This window comes from Eptesicus fuscus, chromosome 20, assembly GCF_027574615.1.
Source record: "Eptesicus fuscus isolate TK198812 chromosome 20, DD_ASM_mEF_20220401, whole genome shotgun sequence".
NCBI classification, from domain to species: Eukaryota; Metazoa; Chordata; class Mammalia; order Chiroptera; family Vespertilionidae; genus Eptesicus; species Eptesicus fuscus.
Genome location: NC_072492.1, coordinates 11159451 through 11179151, shown reverse-complemented (window position 1 = coordinate 11179151; position 19701 = coordinate 11159451). Strand labels below are relative to the sequence as shown.

Below are 19701 nucleotides of genomic sequence, written 5' to 3'. Positions count from 1 at the left end.
GTTAGCTAATTTTAAAATTTGGGTATTTCACAGAGAAATTTGGATTTCTGGCTCCTCTTGAACATTTTTAAAAAACCTATAGTAACACCAGGCCTGATTCCCCTGCTGGCAGCAACCTGCTAGAGCTCATTAGCTGTTGCTCACTCTGATCAATTCCTCAAAGCCCCCGCTCACCTGACCAGCTCCACTCATTTTACTTACCCATCCCTCTGTAACACTAGACAAAATACAGGGGAGGGCATGGGGGTTGACGCCAATGGGAGGAGTGGAAAAAAGAAAGGTTGTTGTGTCTCTTACAGCCATCCCATATTTTGTGCCTGTTTCCTTCCAATTTGGAGAAAGGGTTACACCTGATTTAAGGCAGTGCCTTTCTGGGACATGAGGATCGTGTGCCCAGCAGGTTGTGTGAACCGAACGGAGTTTACTGTTCCTGCCTGGAGGTCAGACCAAAGTCAGCTGGAGCCTAGTAGGCTGCTGCAGTTACAGTGAAGTACCTCACACCCACTCAATTGCTAGAGGTTGTTGTCCTAAGAGGGAGAATAGGGCTACAACTCCCAAGGATCCCTGTGGGACAAGGTCAGCATGTCCCTGTCCAGCCAGACCCACCCACCACACAAATAATTGCACCTGGCATCCCACTGCGGAGCACAGTTTGTTTGTCTTGTTGGTTTATTGGCCTAGAGAGTTGGACACACACACAAATGCGGAGATAAATATTGGTCAATTTCTCTAAATCTGGGTCCTCACTACATATAGAACTAGAGTCTGCAGAATTCTAAATCTCGCGTGCTGTGGCACAGACCAGTGGCCTTCCTACTCCACCATCACCCTTCTTCCCAGGGAACACGAGGAAAGGGCACAAACTGACAAGACGATACTTTTCAAAAGATGAAATTGCAAAACCCCAAATTTCCAACATCTGACATTCACAATATTCAAGTTCCCCATGTCTTTTAATCGCCATTTTGCCACACTCTCATTTGTTGCCCAGAACCACCAAATTCTGGAAACTTTTCCCTAAATCATATTTTCAAAAAAATAAATGTCTACAATCTCAGTTCTCCCTAAATGGTTTTAGATTTTTGACCTGCAGAAATTAAAATTCCCTGGCCCATCCTCAACCCCTTCCATCTCCTATGCCTTTTTGCCTCAGCGGCTCAGGGTAAAGATATAAGGGGACTGTCATCCCATCTGGCCCCTGCCTCCAAGGCCTTCCTCAGTCTCTCTTGTGGTTCCGCTGTGTGTGTATATATATATAATCTGTGTGTAGATATAGATATATATATGTATTCTTTATTATGTACTTTTTTCGCAGTTTTTCTAAAGTGCCAGAAACAAGATTTGTGGGAACGTTTTAGTGATTTTTTTTTTTTGCATTTTTCCCTGTTTAAAAATTTTTTTTTTCTCCCATAAAAATTGGAACTTGGTACATTCAGTAGGAAAACTCTTCACTCGGACTGTGGCCAAGACCAAGAAAAGTGCAAAGAGACAGAGGAGTAGTGAAGGAGCGACACTCCTCCATGGTTAACATTCAGGGAGCCTGGCAAAAACCTCCCCCTTTGTGTAGTCTGGGAGGGTAAGAGGAGGCAGGAGGATGCTCCTGTCCCTTCCCCCAAATTCACCTCCCTCTAAAAGCCATGATCTTGCCCTTTCAACATGTTTTGAGAGGGCAGCCATCTTGGCCCCAGAAAACAGTAGCTGGGAAAAAGGCTGCCATTTTGGTGATAGCAACTTTCCCCCTTTCTAAAACTGCACTCCTCTAATTCCCATTTTTCAAATTTGCTCCCCAAAACTGGCTCTCCCCTTGTGAGCTGGGTTTTTTTGGGGTGAGGTGGGTTAGATGGGAAATGCTCATCCAATCACAGAGTGGGGAGGCCATGTTATCAGAGAATTAGGAGCAAATGTTTCTCCAACAACCCACTGGAAGGAAACATAGGGACCCTGACCAGGGTTAACTAGTGCAAATTAGGGATTAGGGACTATTTAAGGTCCCTGCACCCCATCCTAGGCTGGGATCTTTGGGTGTGGGGAACTGAATCAAAGATGGGGTATAAGGTGCTATTTTGGAGGGAAAATTGGTGGGGATACCCCAAAGCCCACCAAGGGAATAGTATGGTTTCCCCAAAACCATCTGGAGTGATTGGTGAGGGAAGTGGTACTAGGGAAGATGGGGGTAAAGGTAAGGATGGGAGGTCATGTGCAAATCTTGAGCTTACCCGCCCATCCAACCCCCATTATTTTTCTGGCTATTTGGTCTAGTCTGGGAGAAACCATCAGGAAGAAAAAAAACAAACAGGGAAAAAGTAGATTCCCTTCCCCATCCCATATGGAGGTCCTCCCTCCTAGCCCCCAAATCTGGTTTAGCCCAGAAGAGGCCATATGTAGAGGCAGAAAGAGATGTGATCTACTCATCTCTTTTGCCTTGGAAGAATCTGGGGCTCACTGGATTTGGGGGTCAAGATAGAACCAAGATTGGTGCTGCCCTGGGCTGGGAAAGAAACAGATGGGTAACCCTCCTCCCCAACACCTCCTTGACCTGGCCTGGAAGAGGCCATCTCCAGGGTCTAGGAGTATGAGGAGGAATATGGAAGATCCAAAGGCATGGAAGCCAAGGAAGGCATGGCATCTTAACGTAAAGGAAAAAGAAACACAGAAATCCACCGTCGGAAGAATAGAATCCAAAGCCAAGCTCCCCTGTGGGTGGGTGTCAGGTATCACAATGGTCTGGTCCAGGCCCTGGGCCAAGAATGGAATGTGCTAGGAAGCATCTGGGCAAGGGCTTAGAGAAAGCTTCAGGAGGGAGGATCATTAGGTAAGAGAGATGGTTTCCCCCTAGGTATACGAATCAGGGGACGGATTAGACATTCAGAGCTGGTGGGGGCCATGAGTAGAGATTCATATAAGTATATTGCTCAGTTGCCCCAAGGGCTGGCCAAGGGGATGGGAGCTGGCCCTGCCCCTCATGGAGGTCATTCCCTGGAGGAGAACCGAGAGGGGAACCACCAAAGATCCCTTCCCAGGAGATAGGAAAACTACAATCTCACACAAAGCAGCCTGACTCCTGAGCTCCAGGGGCCCCAAGTCCCTGCACAAGAGTGTGGAGGGGCTCCCAAGGGGCAAGGAGGCCAGGGAGCTGGTAGTGGCGGGGGGTTCAGGGAGGGTGGCATCTGGTGAAAGGGGAAATCTGGGCCCAGAGCTCACCCCACATCTCCCTTCTGGGTTCCTTCAATCCCTGCCCATTCCCCTTCTCCCTTAGGGGGGACTGGTGGAGGAAGAGTTGGGGGAGGCGGTGTTGGGGGCGTAGGGGGCACTGCTTGAGGATTGACTGCGTAGCCAAAGACCCCTGGAAGGAAAGGAAGGGCTCCCCCGCCCTTCTCATCAGGTAGGACCATGTTAAGAGCCACTGGGAGAGCAGCCAAGTTGCTGAAGTTGTAAGGGTAGGCAGCAAGGAGCTGGGGGCCGTAGACGAGGGGGTAGGGCTCGGGGTAGAAGGTGACTTTGGCAGCTCCTATCCCTTCCATTCGGTCCCCCTCCCCAGCCCCCACTGGCCCCTCACTACCAGGTTTTCCCCTCCCACTACCAGGTTCCCGGCCGCTTCCAATCAGAGCCAGTGGGAATTCCTGCACAGGTGGGTATGCATAGGCGCCCCCTCCTGCCACCACCGGGAGCTCCTCACCCCCTGAGATGACAGGGTCCTGGACTGAGGCGGCCTCAGAAGCTTCCTCTGCAGCAGCACTCCCGCCACCTGCCTCCCCGCTGGATGAGGAGACTTGCATCTCTTGGGGGGCCTCCTCCTTGACATCCCCGGGTCTGGTGCCAGTGCTGCCCTTGGAGTAGGCAATGACAGGTGTGGGGGTGCCCCCAGGCCTCTCAGCAGCATGCCTCTGCCCGTGGCGGCTCAGGGCGGCTGCCGTCTTGCACACCTTGGCGCAATGAGGGCAGGCAAAGCGTGTGGAGGACCTCCGTCCGGCCCGGGAGCTGTGGGCCCCGCCGTGGGCCTCCTGGTGCTTTCGCAGCTTCCTCTGGGTAGCAAAGGTTTGGGCACAGTCTCCGCAGCGGTGCCTCCGCTCACCACAGGCACGCCCTATGGGGCCCTCAGCCCCTGGGGTCTCCTCCCAGCTCCTCGGTTCCAGCTTCTGTCTCCAGCGTGGTGGCCGGCGGCCTCTGGGTGTCCCACTGCCCCCGCTGCTGCCTGCGCCTGCCGCACCAGCCTTGCGCTTGGGCTTGTACGAGTAGTAGGGCCTCCAGAGTTGGTCCTCCCCACCAGCCTTCGATTCCTCCTCCTCCTCATCGTCCTCCTCTTCATCCTCCTCCTCACTCTCCTCCACTTCCTCTGTACTCAGTTCCCCAGGACGCAGGTCAGTTTCTGAGATGCGGCGCTTGACAATGGCCTCCTCACCAATTCGCACAGTGATCTGACACAGTGGAGGTGGCCCCTGTAGCGGAGGACCCCGGCCAGGCCCTGCGGGAGGACCCCCATCCCCGCCGCTCCCACCAGCTGGCTTGGCCACGTAGGTCAGAGTCCTGCCGGCCCGCAGGTTGCGGCCTTTGGTCTCCTCTGTGGCCGTGGCAGGCCCTGCAGGCGTGGCGGGGCTGCCCGCTGTGGCTGGGCTGGTTGGTGTGGGTGTAGGCACTGGGGGAGGAGGTGGGTACTCACGTTTTTTGGGGGGCCTCGGGGGAGCAGTGTAAGTGATGACCGAGGCGGCTTGGGCCCCACCTGTGTTGGCCAGCCCACCCCCTGTTCCACCACTACTACTGCCCCCATGAACAATGACAGAGGGAGCTGGGTGGGCAAAAGTGATGACGGAGGGTGGGGGGCCAGGCTCCGGGGCAGGTGGGGGTCCAGGCGGTGAGCTGGCTGGCATTGCTGTAGGGGCCGGTGTGTTGAGGCTTGGAGAAAGAGGGGCCTCAGGGGCTCCCTGGCTGTAGGTCTTGTAGGGTCGCTTGGCTGCCCGCATGGGGAGCAGGCGGTACAGCTTGAGGGTATTGAGCTTGGGCTTATAGCCTCCATTGGGCGTCTTCTCACTGGCTAGGAGGCCTGGGCTAATCCCGTGAAAGGCTCGCTGGTGGGTCTTCAGGTTATAGTAAGTGACAAAGGTTTCCCAGCAGAAGATGCACTGGTACCTGGGCCGGGACACAGGAAACAGGGTAGGGACAGAGCCAGTTGAGTCAGGAGCCCTGAAGCCAGGGCCTCAGCTTCCCGTAACCTCCACTGCCCTCCACTCAGACCTGGAACTCCCTCAGCCGCTTGCTCACCCGCCTTTCCTGCTGCTTACCCACCCTGCCAGCCTCGGGAGGGACCCCAGTCCTACCTAGCTCAGTGTCCCCACCCCAGCTGTGAGACACTGGACCTCAGCTGTTCCATCTGCGACCTGGGAATAGTCACACACCTTGCCTAATTCACCAGGCCTTCTTCTAAGCTCAGATGACAGGGGAAATGTCTTATGAACAGGGACACTTATGGAAGTACATATTATAACGACTGATGGGCACAGTCTTTTCCTGTGAGGGTAACTTTTATCCTTCCTCCTCGGTCTTCATGGCACCGGCCGGGTCGCGGCACCTAGAGGTGCTAATAAGTATCAGCAGGAGGAGCTGAAAGGAGGCAGATGGGTGAGTGATGAAGAGCAGGTGCGCGGGGCCAGCGGTGAGCAGGAGTCTCCAGATGAGTTCCTAGGCTCCATGCTCTGCCCGCTCCCTCCCTGGCCCATGTGGTGCCTGAGTGCTGACTGTTGACTCACTGCCCCCCACCCCCCACCCCGCTCCCCGCCCCCCAGACACTCACCTGCGCTCCCCGGTGTGCCACACCTCGTGCTTGGTGCGGTACTCAGCCAGGGCGAACACCTTCTCACAGTAGCGGCAGGGGTACTTCCTCCGCCAGGAGTGCACGTTGCTGTGCCGCTTCAGGCTGGACAGGGTCACGTAGGAGCGCTCACAGGCCGCGCACACGTACAGCACGTGGCCGCCCACCACCTTCACCACGTGCTCGGGGCCCCCTCGGAAGCCCACTGTGGGGGGCAGGGCTGAGGCGTCCATTCCTGTGGGGCCACTAGGGCCGGAGCCCCCGACTCCCAGCCCCGCAGAACCCCTGGTGCTGGCCCCCCTACGGCACTGTGCTTCGTGGGTCTGCAGCCTCTTGGGGTGAATGAAGCTCTTTCCACATCGGGGGCAGGGCAGGGGCTGTCGGGACAGGGCGGGCTGCGAGTCAGGGGCCTGGGCCTCAGCCCTGTCACTCTCCCACTCCCTGGCTGGCCTAGGCCCAGGCCCAAAGCCGTCCTCTTCGGGCTGCGAAGTGGCCATGGGGGCTGGGGCAGGGGGTACCCAGGCATCACCTCCCTCCCCCAGGCCTTGTAGGCGGGAGATGCCCAGGCGCCGCCCCAGAGCTCCAATCTCGGCCACAGCTGCCCCATCCCCTCCGCCGTCAGGGAGTGCCAGGCGGGCGCTGTAGATGAAGTTGAGGACATCAGAGAAGGCAGCTGCTGGGACCCCTGGCAGCTCTAGGACCCTGGGTGGGGAGGAAGCAGGGGACGAAGCTGGAGGTGGAGAAGAGGAGGAAGAGGAGGAGGAGGAAGAGGAGGCAGCTGCGGTGGTGGCAGGGTTAGGGGCTGAGCCCCCAATAACTGGTGGGAGGGGCAGTGGAGCTGAAGCAAGCAGGGCCTCTCTGAAGAAGGGACTCGAAGCAGCCAGGACGCTGCGGTGAGCAGGAAACTTGGTGTCCCCGGCTATGAGGGTGACATCACAGAAGAGGCCACGGAGCCGCTGTTCATTGAGCTGGCGCAGGACAGCGGGGGCATGGGATGGGTCCGTCACCTCTGCTGGGGGGGGCATGGCACCAGCCTAGACAGAGGAGAACAAGTCAGGGGAGCATCTCAGAGGCTGGGCAGAGGGCAGGGGCCTCAAAACTCAGGGAGGTGAGCTGGGGTGGGGTGGGGGGTCAGATGTTGTTGGTCAGAGACTAGTGGAAGGCTGACTAACTTCTGATCACAGAAGTCAGGGGTTAACCTTAGCCACCCACGTCTGGCCAGCATCCAACACCGGTATGTCCAATACCTGGGGCTGGAAGATGCCAGGGATACCTCAGGTCTGGATGAAGGTCAAAGGTTAAAACCTCCAAAGTCACAGGCTAGGAAAACAAGCAACGGACACCTCTTTGCCACTGGACTGGTGGCCATTTCATAAGACTCGCACGGCTAGACAAAATGGCTGGCCCGCTGCCTCGGGTCCAAATGTTCCCAGCTGCAGACCTCTCACCGCCTCACCTGACAGCACAGCCAACATGGAGCAGAATGAGGGTGGCTCAGCAAGTCCCTCCGGCCGGGCCTCTTCCCTCTGTGAAGGAGCAAACCATGTGCTCAGTAGGAGACCTGAAATGGGAGGGACCCAGGAGCTAGGGGGTGGGAGGGTGCTCAGGGTCAAAGAGGACAGGGGCTGCTCTGCAGACCCTGACCCTCCCAGGGGCCTCTGTCAGGCTATTTGCTTAGCCACCTGCAATGGGACCTGGGAGGCCACACCGAGTATCGCAGCCTTGATCTGCTGGCCCCATCAGTTCAGGAACAAGAGAGTTTGCATATTCCCAATTCAAAACACACAGCAGCTCAGTGCAGTCCTCTAGGCCCAGGGAAGCCTGTTGGATCACTCCCAAGTCCCTCTGGCCCAATCTTAAAGTTCAAAGGAAATCAAACATTTGCATATTGTCTTTTTTATAACGGTTTCATTTACATATCAAAATAGATTTGCTTGAGACTTTTTATTGGACCAAGCTGCCAGATACTCAGATTAGGAAAGGACCTCCTCTCTCAGGAGCCAGCCCCATCAATCTTTGAGGGAGTTCTGGCCCAGGTGCCAGGGGTCCCCCAAAGACCACAATTCATACACAAGTGCCCAGCTTGCTCCAGTCTCTGGAGGGCACTGGAAAGGCCACCAGGCCAGGGGTGAGGACACTTGGCTCCCACTCCTCACTCTGAGAGCTAGGGGCCTTAGGACTTTGGCTTTAAAATAGGGGTTGTGGGAGGGGGTGGAACACAACTCCTATCTCACCTCTTTCTGGGAAGCTCATCCAAAAGGAATAGTAGGCAACCCCAAGGCAAGCTGTGGCGATCACCACACAGAAGGCACGTCACAGCCGCTCTCTCCCTGTGGGCACAGCCAGGGCTTTGGGGTTGCATTTTTCAGTTGAAGATCTGAGTTCAAGAGCCATACAGTGACTTAGCCAAAGTCACACAGAGCTGATAACAACAGGTGGGGCCTGTTCACAGAGCCAGGCCTGCTGACTTGAGAGCAGAGCTTTGGGCCCCTCTGGGAGCGATCTCCTTCGGAATGCCCTGGGTCACACGTTCTCTGACGTACCCTGCATCAGGAGTTCCCCACACAATTCACACCACCCCATAAAAACCTTATCTTCCCACTTAGTAATCATGCTATCTGGACTAAAAGGCCTTCCCTCCGCAGTCCATTTCAATTCCCCAAATACTGCTCTGACGCCTCCCCTGGAGAACAGGTGACAAACAGAGGTGAACACACAAGTTCAACAGCTCCAATGGCCAGGCACATACCTGGGTCGGTGCTACCCTCAGTTGCTGGGTTGCAGGTGGGTCTGGTTGTAACGTGAGGAGAGCACTCCCTCCCATGACAGCCACTGGCCCACTGGGATCCCCAGGGGTCAATGCTTTACTTGCATTACCTCATTTACTCCTTCCTCTTCACTACCCTAAAAAGTAGCTTAGCTTCCCCATTTTATTTTTAAATATAGTTTTATTGATTTTAGAGAGAGGAAGGGAGGGGGATAGATAGAAACATCGATAAAAGAAATATTGGATCAGCTGCCTCCTGCACGCCCCCTACTGAGGATGGAGCCTGCAACCAGGGCATGTGCCCTGACACAGAATCCAAACGTGACCTCCTGGTTCATGGGCCAATGCTCAACCACTGAGCCACACTGGCCAGGCTAGCTTCCCCATTTTTAAGTGAACAACTGAGGCTCAGTTAGCGGGGTTGGCACCTGATCCCAGGAAGTCTGACTCCAAAGCCCGTGTTCTTGTCTGCACCAAACCAGGGTGAAGGGCTTGTTTACAGATGTGAGCTACGATATTCTGATATAATAGGAATATATATATATATATATAATCTTCATCTCCATGACAGAGAGCCTCGAAAACTTGAAATTTCCTAAGTGGTCAGAGCATTAGGAGCATCTTTTGTTCTAACGGTTGGTCTTTGATTCTGCTTCCTGACACCAAGCTCCTAAATCCGTGGGGATTTCCTGGGTTATAGGAGCATTATTTTGTTCTGAGGGGACTGCCGGTGGACTCCTGGATAGGGGCTGGTCACCAGAGAGACCAAGCCATGATAGAAGCTTGGAACTTTCAGTCCCACCCACCCCCAACTTCTGGGGAGCGGAGAGGGACTGGAGACCGAGTTAATGATCGATCATGCCTACGTGATGATGGCTCCATAAAAATTCCTAAACTACAGCGTCAATAGAGCTTCCAGGTCGGCAAACACATCCACCTGCTGGGAAGGTGGCGCATCACAACTCTTCGGAGACAATTCTGCTCCTGTGCGCAAGACCCTTCCAGACTTGTCCTGCACACCTCCACATTGTCCGTTCGTCTCTATCTCCATGTGCTTCATTATGTAACCAGTAAACATAAGTATTTCCCTCAGTTCTGTGAGCCATTCTAGCAAATGATCAAATCTGAGGAAGGGGTCATGGTAAACCCCGATTTATAGCTGGTCAGTCAAAAGTACGGGAGGCCTGGATTTGCGACTGGCATCTGAAGTGGGGGGCTTTCTGGTGGGACTGAGCCCTTAACCTGTGGGACGTGACACTATTTCCAGGTAGTTGGTGTCAGAAGTGAACTGTGGGACACCCAGCTAGTGTCAGAGGATCGATCAGCGAGGGGAAAACCCACACACCTGATGTCGGAAGTGTTGTGAGTCGAGTACAGAAAAATAGCTGTGTTCTTTCAACAGCTCACAGGTTAAAATGAGAGGAGAGGCCCTTCCTCCAGGAAGTAGCAGCCCCGCACAGCGAGCAAAGCGCAGGTTCCATTCCAGCCCCCACACCCCCTGGGCCAGGCCGGGCGCCCGCTGAGGCGTGGCGCCTGCTGAGGCGCGGCTGTGCTGACTTGGACAAGGCCTACTGCGGCTTCTTAGAACCAGAGAATCCAAAGCTGACCTGGCCCTTAGAGATCACCTAGAACGGCGGTCGCCAACCTTTACCAGTTGGCGACCGCTGACCGAGAATCATCATGATCATGGTACGTAGTTGTAGCTGCCATTTATGAAATACTTATGATGTACCAAGTACAGAGCTAAGCATTTTATCTGCATCATCGCATCACAACACTCAAAAAGGACCATAGTGAGGCAGGGGCTACCATCAACCCCCCTGTACAGATGAGGAAACGGAGGCTTTCAACACTCCACACTCCTCACTGTCAGGGAGAGAGAACACAGTGGCAGTGTGATTTGCCCCTGGCCTTACTGCTAACCAAATAGAGTTTGAACCCAGCTCTCCTGAGTTCAACTGCCCCCCCACTGGCCACTGCCCTACAAGGGCTTATGGGAGGTGGAGAACTGGCTGTATGACTCTGGGCAAGTCACTTAACCGCCTTGTCTATGAGAAGTGAGAAGTCCCCTCTTCGTGTGGTTATTGGGAAGGAGAAGCGAGCTGATACCTGGCAGGACCTAAGGAACACCTGGCCCAGTGATGCTCAGTACGCGCTCCCTCTGTCATCCACGAACTTAGTCCCAGAAAACGAGGCGGCCAGTGAAGAAAGAGCAGCAGGAATCAGGCTTCATGGTAGGTTTGGTGGCTCTGTGGTTTTCAGTTTATTTGTTCTTGCTGCTTCTCTGCTCTTGACTGGCTGTGTGGCCTTAGAGGTGTGACTGAGGTGGGGATCCGGGCACTGCCACCAGACACACTCCACCTCCTGCTGTTCCCTTTGCCCGGAATGTTTTCTCAGCCTCATGCCTTGCTGCCCCCCCTCTTTTAAGTCTAGACTCAAAATCACCCCCAAACCCCCCTCCGCCCCACCAGGCCTTCCCTGGCCACCCCGTCTCCCAAAACTTCCTGCCCATCTCCCCTACTTTATTTTTCTCTTTGACACTTAGTAAAACATATTATTCATTTATCTCTAGAATGTAACCTCCAAGGGAGGAAGAGGTTTTTTTTAAGTTTATTGATTTTTAGAGAGAGAGGAGAGAAAGATTGATGTGGGAACGTGAAACATCGGTCAGCTGCCTCCTGCATGCCCCCCACCAGGGACCAAGCCCGCAACCTGGGCATGTGCCCTGACCGGGAATAGAACTGGCAACCCTTGGTGTACGGGACTACGCCCAACCAACTGAGCCACACTGGCCAGGGAGGGAGGGAGAGATTTTTGTCTGCTTTGTCCACTGCTATCCTCAGTGCTTAGAACAGTGTCTGATATGTGATGGGAGATTTTTTAAAATCTGGTGAATGCATGAACCTGTCTTCTTCAAAGTCTGCCTGTAGTCTGCCCACCCTGGGGAAGGAATTCCTCAGAGCAGGACTGAGCTGGTCAGGAGCTGGGATGAAGCGTGTAACTGGACCACTCCTGGGGCGCTCACCCCTTGCCTGACATGCCTCCAGGGCTTTCCATGCATTGCCTCATTTAATGATTTCCCCCAAATGACCACCCAAAGTGGGTATTTATATCATCCCAATTTTACAAATAAGGAAACTGAAGCTCACAGAGGTGGGTATACCTTGTTCAAGGTCACACAGCTTGTGAGGAGCAGAGCAAAATTCAAATCCAGGCCTGTGTGAATCCAGGTGCTGAGTCTTGCCCTCTGCCATACTGCCGGTCCTGCCCCGAAAGGGCCTATGGCCAGCGAGCGAGCGGGTTGCAGAATCACCACACAAGGTCTCACGTGCTAAATGCTAACGGTGTCATGTCTGACTGTCCTTTCCCTCGCTCCCCACATCCAGCAGCCCCCACGTCTGGTCAGACCTGCAGCCCAGCTGGGGAAAGGCTTTGGGAGCCTTCCCGTCAACCACCCCTGGCCCCCAAATTAGCTCGGGGCCTTGTCAACACTCACATGGTCCAAGGTCATGGTCTCCCAGCTATTCCCCTGCCTCCAGGCTTACCTCTCACTGAAGGTCAACCTCCCCACTGCCGCTCAGGTGGTGTTACTCCTAGTCTGAGAACGCTGCCCTGGTCCCCGCTCACTACAGCTCCGACTCCTCAGCCAGGCAGTCAGGGGTCTAGTTCCAACCTTCCTTTCTAGCCTTGCCTGTGCACCCAGTGTGCTATACCACCTCAGCACATCCTGGACCCCCACGCTTTTGCCTACGCTGGTCCTCCTGTCAGAAATGCAGCCTTTCCTCCACCTCTTCTCCAAAGCCCTGCAAAATATTAAGATCGAACTCAAATGCCACCTCCCTCGTGGCCCTGCCTGACCCACAGGACGGCCAGCTCTCCTGCACCTGGCTCATCCTCTTTTTGCTTCCATGGCCAGCGCCCAGCAGCAGCTACCAGCTCACTCCCCACGCTGGGCCTCCCTGAGCTACTAGGCACATGGGCCTTCTGAAATGGATTGGTGGGGGTGCTAAGGGATACAGAAATTGGGGAGGAGTGTGTGCATAGAGAGGCCCACAGAAAACTGCAGAAGGGCAGCAGGAAGCAGCGTGGAAGAGTGCAGGACCTGGAACCTGCCTGCCTGCGTTCGAATCCAGCTTTCCCTCTTACTAGCTAAGTGGCAAATTGCTTCTCTGGGCCTCAGCGGTCTCATCTGAAGAGGAGAGGTAATTAGAATACCTGCCTCCACGGGGCACTGCGAAGCCTAAATGAGTGATCGCATGTAAAGCTGAGAACAGCGCCTGGTACACAGGAAGTGCTAAATAAGTGTTTACTGCTATTGTTATCAGCCAAGCCCCAGCAGGGGCTCAGCGCGGGCAGAGGGCTGACAGTTGCCGGCACAGGCATGGTCTCCAAACTGTAGCTACTTTTCTGGCACCTTTCCCATGTGCTACTTGCTTACAACCCTGTTGGAAGACAGGCAGGGCAGACAATTAGTCCCATTTTACGGATCAGGAACCGAGGCTCACTCCGGGAAAGCGCCAGTGAAGAAGCAGTAGGGCCAGAACCCCTCAGTTCTAGTCTAGACCCCCTTCCCCTCCACCAGGCGGGGGTGCACCTGTTGTGCAGGCCTCTCTTAGCACCCAGCACCCCCTCCATGCAGGAGGGCCCAGCCATCGTGCCTTCCTGCCGCTCCCCATGCATATCCACCCTGCAGACCAGGCGAGGCGCAGTACCCAGTGGCGTGCACACACTTGGAGCACACACACCATTCCCCCCCTACACACACACACACACACACACACACACCCCTACAGAAGGGCCCAGGCCCCAAAGGTGAGGAAACCTGTGCTGAGGAATCTGCCTAGAGAGCGAATTCAGACCCTTCCACAGTCACAGGAGCTGCCCAGTGTGCGTCACAGACACAGAAGAGATGGAAAAGCAGAGATACCAGCAAGGGGGGGCCGAGAGAGGGTGAAGCAAGAGGCGGAGGCTGAAAACTTCGTGTTTCTTTTTTCCATTTCAGTGACAAGAGTCACACCCGACCTTTACGTAAACATGACCAAGGAGCCACTCTGTCCGAGCTCAGTTTCCTTGCAGCCGCCAGGCCTCTCCTCCCCGTGACCCTGACACGCTGGGCAGGCCCGTGAGAGGCAAGCGCTCAGACCCCGCACAAGGACTAGCTGGGCCACCCGGACGACACCCAAGCCTCCCGCCTGCTGCCCTTGCTCTGCCCCGTGTTTATCTCCCTGCCTTCTTCCTAACATAGCCCCACAGGCCACTCAAACACACGAAAGGCAGGCACGCACGCACGCACACACGGCTGCGGCTGATCTCTCGACGCTGAGGCCCACATGCCCTTGTCACGCCACCTCCCTCCCCACAAGTGTTTTCTGAGCAGCTCGCCTCCCAGCCCAACAGCAGGGACAGGCTCCCCACAAACAATGTCACAAAAGAATCCCTTAGAGAATGTTGCGCGCACACAACCTTCCCCTCACTGGGCTGCCCACGAGCCCATAAACACAACCTGCACATTCCACCCAGCGCCCCTCACACCAGCGCCCGCTGCTCCCCGAGTACTGGAGACACACCCTAGGGTTCCTCCAGTCCCTCCTGCGAGGTGGCACCTGAGTTCTAGATGTGCGCCACCTCCCCATGCGACTGGCCCATCACAGGGACCCACCCAGCGGGGCCAGCCTCACCGAGCAGCACAGAGAGGGACCACACCTCAGCAGCACAGACACGGGGCCCAGAAGTGACACCTTCCAATTCGAAGGTAAACAACCGCCCCCCGAAACAGGCACCTCCAGCCTGCACTCCGGTGCCGCCCGCAGCACCGACACCAGCTAGCTGTGCAGAAAACAACAGTTCACAAACAGTTCGTCTGTGCAGGGGGCGGAAGAAAACACTTGCTGCTCTGGACCTGCCTGAAACCCCACATCCAGCAAACTCCGCGTGTACCCTATCCTGCTTGGAATGTGGACCTGTCACCCGAAGCCCCGGGGCCACAGGCTGTAATTCTGCCCCGCAACACTGGACACCCCGCCACCTGGCTTTCGGTCCCCATGGCTCAGGAGGGCCCTACCCAGACCCCTGGCTGCCAGACCAGCAAACAGGGGTGCGCAGGAGAGGTTTACCTTGCCCCACCACACAGCAGGAGACACACAACCTCCGGGACTCACAGCCACAACCCAGCCCCGACGGCACAGGCTCCGGGCGCCTGCTGGTCCTGCGCACCCCGCACACCCTAACTCCGGGGCGCTCACCGGCCCACCCCTCCCCCTCTCTGCCTGGCTCCTACGCCATCGCCCTCCCAGCCGCTAGCAGCGCCGGCCGGGGCTCACACCCGCCCAACCCTACCCCCAACCTGCCCCAGAAGGGGAGGGGGGCGTTCGGCTGCAGAATTAACCTTTCAAATGGGGAGCGAGGGCGCCCCTTCCCCGGCCCCCGCGATCGCGCCTCCCCTGGCCGCCGCTGGGTCGGACGCCGAACCAGGGCCCCTAAGTCGTCCCCCTCCCCGCGCCGTGCGCGCCTGGGGGCGGGGCCAGCCTCAGCCCCCGACCCCTGAGCCCCCGGGTCAACCCCAAAGGGTAGCGGTCGGGCGCGGGGCGCAACCCTGGCCCCCGCGGCACCGGGCAGCGGGGAGGGGGCCCGGCTGTTGGCTCCGGTCCGCCTGGCCCTGCCCGGTTTGCCCGGGGCCCACCTGACTGCGATGGCGCCGCGTCCGCCAGGCCCGGCTCATCACCGTGGCCGCCCCCGGCCGCTCCTGTTTCGCCCGCCTCCAGCTCCGGCTCCGGCTCCGGCCCCGGCCCCCCCAGCGCCCGGCCCCGGCCCGGCCCCGCAGCCGCCGCCGCCGCTGACATCATCGGCTCCCCCCCCACCCCGGTCCTACCCCCACCCCCACCCCCGGAAACAGTCCCCCCCAGCGCCGCTGCCGCCGAGAGGAGGCCGGCGTAGCGCTGCCGACACCGACACAGGGCTCCGGGCTCGGGCGGGGGCCAGCGCGCCCTGCGGCCTTTGCCCGGAACGATCCCGGGAGCGGAACGGCTCGCGCAGGGCCGCCGGGCGGCTGGGCACCCCGCGGGGCGCGGGCCTGGCTGCAGCACCCCCGCAGGATCGCACGACCACCCACTCCCTAGGAAGGGACAGCCCCCCTCCCCCGACACACACACACACACACACACACACACACACACACACACTGCCCTCCACTCAGCGTGCACACCGCCCAGAGAAACACAGCCTGTTAGGGCGCAGACACACAACATGGCAGGCTCGGCTCGAAATCAGGCCTCGGTGGGACCTGCAGACCCAGGTTCAACACACTCACAGAGCCAGCACACTCTCTCACACACACACACACACACACACACACACACACACACACACACACCCTCCCCAGAAATGCAGGGAACCCCCACCAGGCCGAGGCCCAGGAATGCCCAGCCTCTCAGAACAGGCACGTAGATGACTCCCGGCGCAGATGAGCACGCAGCTAGGTGTTTTGTCCACCAGAGGAAATATCCAATTCTATGTACTTGTCCGTAACGCAGGGGCCTTGGTGTGGGCCTCCTAGGATAGCACCAACAAAACACACAGAAGAAACACATTCCTGAAACTCCAGAGGGACAGTCCCAAAGACTCCTTCCTGGCGTTCAAAAATTCAAAACTCAGGACACTGAGGAACCAGCCCTCGGAGCTCCTTTCTGAACAAGGTGAGACATAGCAAACTGATTTAAAGCCAAAGACGTCTCATCACAGAGCTAGTCTTAAAGAGAAAAAAAGAATCAGAAGAACTTTGGAATCATAGAGGCATAGATGTAAAGCAAGCAGAGTTGGACACAAAGAGAAAATAGGCCCACCCCCATCTCAGGGAGGTTCCAGGGAGGAACCTCCCACCCACCCTCAGGAAGATTCCAGGGACGAACCCCACCCCCGTGGAATCAGGTCACAATGGCTGGAGCTCTAAAGGGTCCCAGGGGCCCTGAGCCAGGAGGGGTGGAGGAAGTCGGAGGAAAGATGGTGAGTGTGGGGGCTAAGGGGGAACAGCCTCCTTCCTTATAACTCCTGGCCGCTCCCTTTCCCTCCTCCCCTCACACTTCCCAGCTGCCCTAGAGAAGGAACAAATGAAATTCACAATGGTCTACCCAGATGTCCCTGGAACCTGTGACATCACATCAACACATAGCATCAGAGGCCACCTCCTCTTCCTCATACCAGCCGAGCATCGCCGGGTCTTTTTCTCCTCCGAGGAACAACTTACCCAGAGACTCAGTGCTCCAGGACTGCTCACTCCCTACTTCCTGCTGTGTTACCACACTGTGCTACCTCATCCGTCTTTCAGGCCCTTTCTAGCTCCCGCGTTCCTCAGCACGACAGCCTGCCCCTCTACTGTCGCAGGGGGTCCTAACCACAGCCTGACATTGGCCCTGTCTCAGGCCCCCTGGACTGTGGCTGCCCTAATGCCTGAGCTCTTTTCTCCCTGACAAGCTGGCACTCGCCCCTCCTTCACCCTGCCAACGTCACCCAGTCATCATGGCTGGCCCTCCACTCCGCCCAAGCCTCCCCTGGCACCTGTACTGGCACCAAGAGTCTGCTTGTGGCCCTGCTGGGCGGGGGCCTGCCCGCTGGTTTCGTGGGCCCCTTCTCCCAGGCGTCTTACCAGATTTTCCACTTATCCTTGCTGGAACGGCTCATCTGTTGATGCCTCTTCCACCTCCCCTTTGCCTTGCCCCTGCCTGTACGCCCTCACTCTCTTTAGCCTTGGATGTGCCTACAGTGCAGTTCAGGTGATGCCTGCTGGCAACACTGTCCTCGTTCACAAAAGTTCTTCCATCATCTGCTCTGTTCTTTTCGCCCTCTGTCTTGAGAGCCAGGGTCTCGGTCACTAGGACTGGTATGGCCTATTGGGCAGCACCGTGGGACTAATCATCATTGTGGGACCTGGACTAGGGATACTACAGAAGGGGGTGAAGGGCCTCTACATGGCTCTGAGCTATGTGCTCGCTCTTCTGGCGGCCTGGCACGATCGCTGGGGCTTCCCCTCCTGCCTACCGGCAGTGGCCTTCCTGTTTGGCTTGATGGATCTTGTGGGCTGTGTACCAGGCCTTTCTCCGGTCCCCTGCTGCCCATTGACCCTCTGAGTCGGAGCTGTGTGAGGGCAGTGGTGACCCTTGCTCTGGTCTCCTTTGTGTGTGTGAGCTCTTCGGTCACCAAGGCCCACCCGCCCTGGTGTGCACTATCCTGCACTCTGAGGTGGTGGTGCCCCCCACCCCCCAATGCGGCAGTATTAATGTGCTCTATGAGACTGTGGCACCTTCTCTTATTTTTCTATTTATTTATTAAATGTATTATTTTTAAATATGTTTTTTTTTATTGATTTCAGAGATAGGAAGGGAAAGGAAGAGACAGAAACATCAATGATGAGAGAGAATCGTCAACAGGCTGCCTCCCGAACACCCCCTACTGGGGACTGAGCCTGAAACCTGGGCATGTGCCCTGCCTAGGAATTTTTAAAATATTGTTTTATTGATTTCAGAGAGGAAGAAAGAGAGAGAGAGAGAGAAGAGAGAGAGAGAGAGAGAGGAACATCAATGATGAGATGGGGTGGGGGGGGGAAGGCAAGGGCAAATAGAGACTAGAATAAAAACATGGGAGAACAAGTGACTGGAAAAGAACTGGTGTGGGACAGGGATAGACCTTGGAGTCGAGGGGAACAGGGACTTGGTGGAAAGGGACTGCCTGGAAGACCTGGAACAGGCCTGGGGACCAAGCGATGTGGAACCTAGGCTGGGGCTAGAGGCTCAGAGGATAATAAGAAATACTGTCCTGCCCTAACCGGTTTGGCTCAGTGGATAGAGCGTCGACCTGCGGACTGAAGGGTCCCAGGTTCGAGTCCAGTCAAGGGCATGTACCTTGGTTGCGGGCACATCCCCAGTAGGGGGTGTGCAAGAAGCAGCTGATGGATGTTTCTCGTAGATGTTTCTAACTCTCTATCCCTCTCCCTTCCTCTCTGTAAAAAAAAACAATAATAAAAAAAAAATACTGTCCGAGGAGCAGATCAAAGGAGCTGAGGCAGGCAGGCCAAGAGCCATGGGGAGCTCTTCACCTCAGCACAGGGAGAAGGCAATGGGGCTGGGGTGTTTGGAGCTTTCAGGCAAACAGAGCAAGCAGCTGCGCTGGGGGAAGGGAGTCTGCCTTTTTTCCCCTGAGTGAGATTTCCCTTCCCAGTGGTTGTGTCCCCCTTCCTCTCCCCACCCCAATCCGTCCCCGCTCCCCGGCCAGTTTGGGGTGGTGACGTGACATTGACATCAAACAAGGATCACTCTGAATGTGGCTGTGTAGTTTGTGTCATCTCAGCTTTGGAAGGATAGTGGAAGCCCCGCCCCCCCCCGCCCCCACCTTTTTTCTGAAATATTCTAGAAGGGAGAGGATTCCCTAACGTTCAGACGCTTAGATCCTGAACCCCCCAGGGCTTGCGTCCCGCCCCATGGCTAATCTGCTTTTCCTGGATTGTCACGGTCCGTGATCTCCCTCCCAGACAGCGGCCGGCCTCCTTCCGGACAGGCCTGAGCTGAGGTCTCTCTGAGCCGCTCCGGCCGGGGATCCCGCACTAGAGCGACTCCGTACAGGGCTCCTCCATTAGCGGCCAGAAGATGCCCACCCGTCCCAGGAGGCTTCTCGGCAGATAGCTACTTCCGGACAAACAATCGGCCTTGCCATCTTGATTTATTCATACATATTCAGCGCGATTACTGCATATTCATGACCAAGGACGGCCCCAGCACTACCCCCTCCGGGAACCCCGGCCGGCCCCGCCTTCTTCATTACCGATTCACAGAACAGACCATTTTCCAGCGGGAGGGGGGGTATTAATGACACACTTTTGCTGAAGATGAAAACACACTCCAAACTAGAATATAAGCAGCCTATATTTACCCTCGATCCTTTAAACCTTAAACCTCAGTGCGGGAGTGAGCGGTTTAGGGAGGTGGAGGGATTAAATTCCCCTTCCCCCCCCCCGTCACTTCAAAGGTCGCTCAACCCAGGAGTCAGGAAGGGAGGAGCAACGACTGGAGCGCGCGCCCCCGTGCGGGCCGGCGCAGACTGCCCCGTAGCGCAAGGGAGGGCGGGAAAGGAAGGGGCGGGGATGCAG

At 56.4% G+C, this 19701-nt stretch overlaps 2 protein-coding genes across 2 annotated transcripts; one reads left to right on the top strand and one right to left on the bottom strand.

Moving 5' to 3' along the window:
- Positions 1–934: 934 nt before the first annotated feature.
- ZBTB4 (zinc finger and BTB domain containing 4) lies at positions 935–15344 on the bottom strand. The gene is made up of 4 exons (XM_008153525.3): positions 15250–15344; positions 7260–7329; positions 5786–6837; positions 935–5124 (listed from the first exon to the last, which is right to left on the bottom strand). The coding sequence occupies exons 3-4, from the start codon at positions 6826–6828 to the stop codon at positions 3198–3200; spliced, it is 2970 nt and encodes a 989-aa protein (XP_008151747.2). The 5' UTR covers positions 6829–6837; positions 7260–7329; positions 15250–15344; the 3' UTR covers positions 935–3197.
- Positions 15345–16499: 1155 nt separating this feature from the next.
- SLC35G6 (solute carrier family 35 member G6) lies at positions 16500–19663 on the top strand. Its single transcript, XM_054709353.1, is given in 6 exon segments — positions 16500–16568; positions 17077–17291; positions 17293–17654; positions 17657–17770; positions 17773–17832; positions 19581–19663. Coding segments are annotated over 6 exon segments (903 nt in total).
- The last annotated feature ends 38 nt before the right edge of the window (positions 19664–19701 follow it).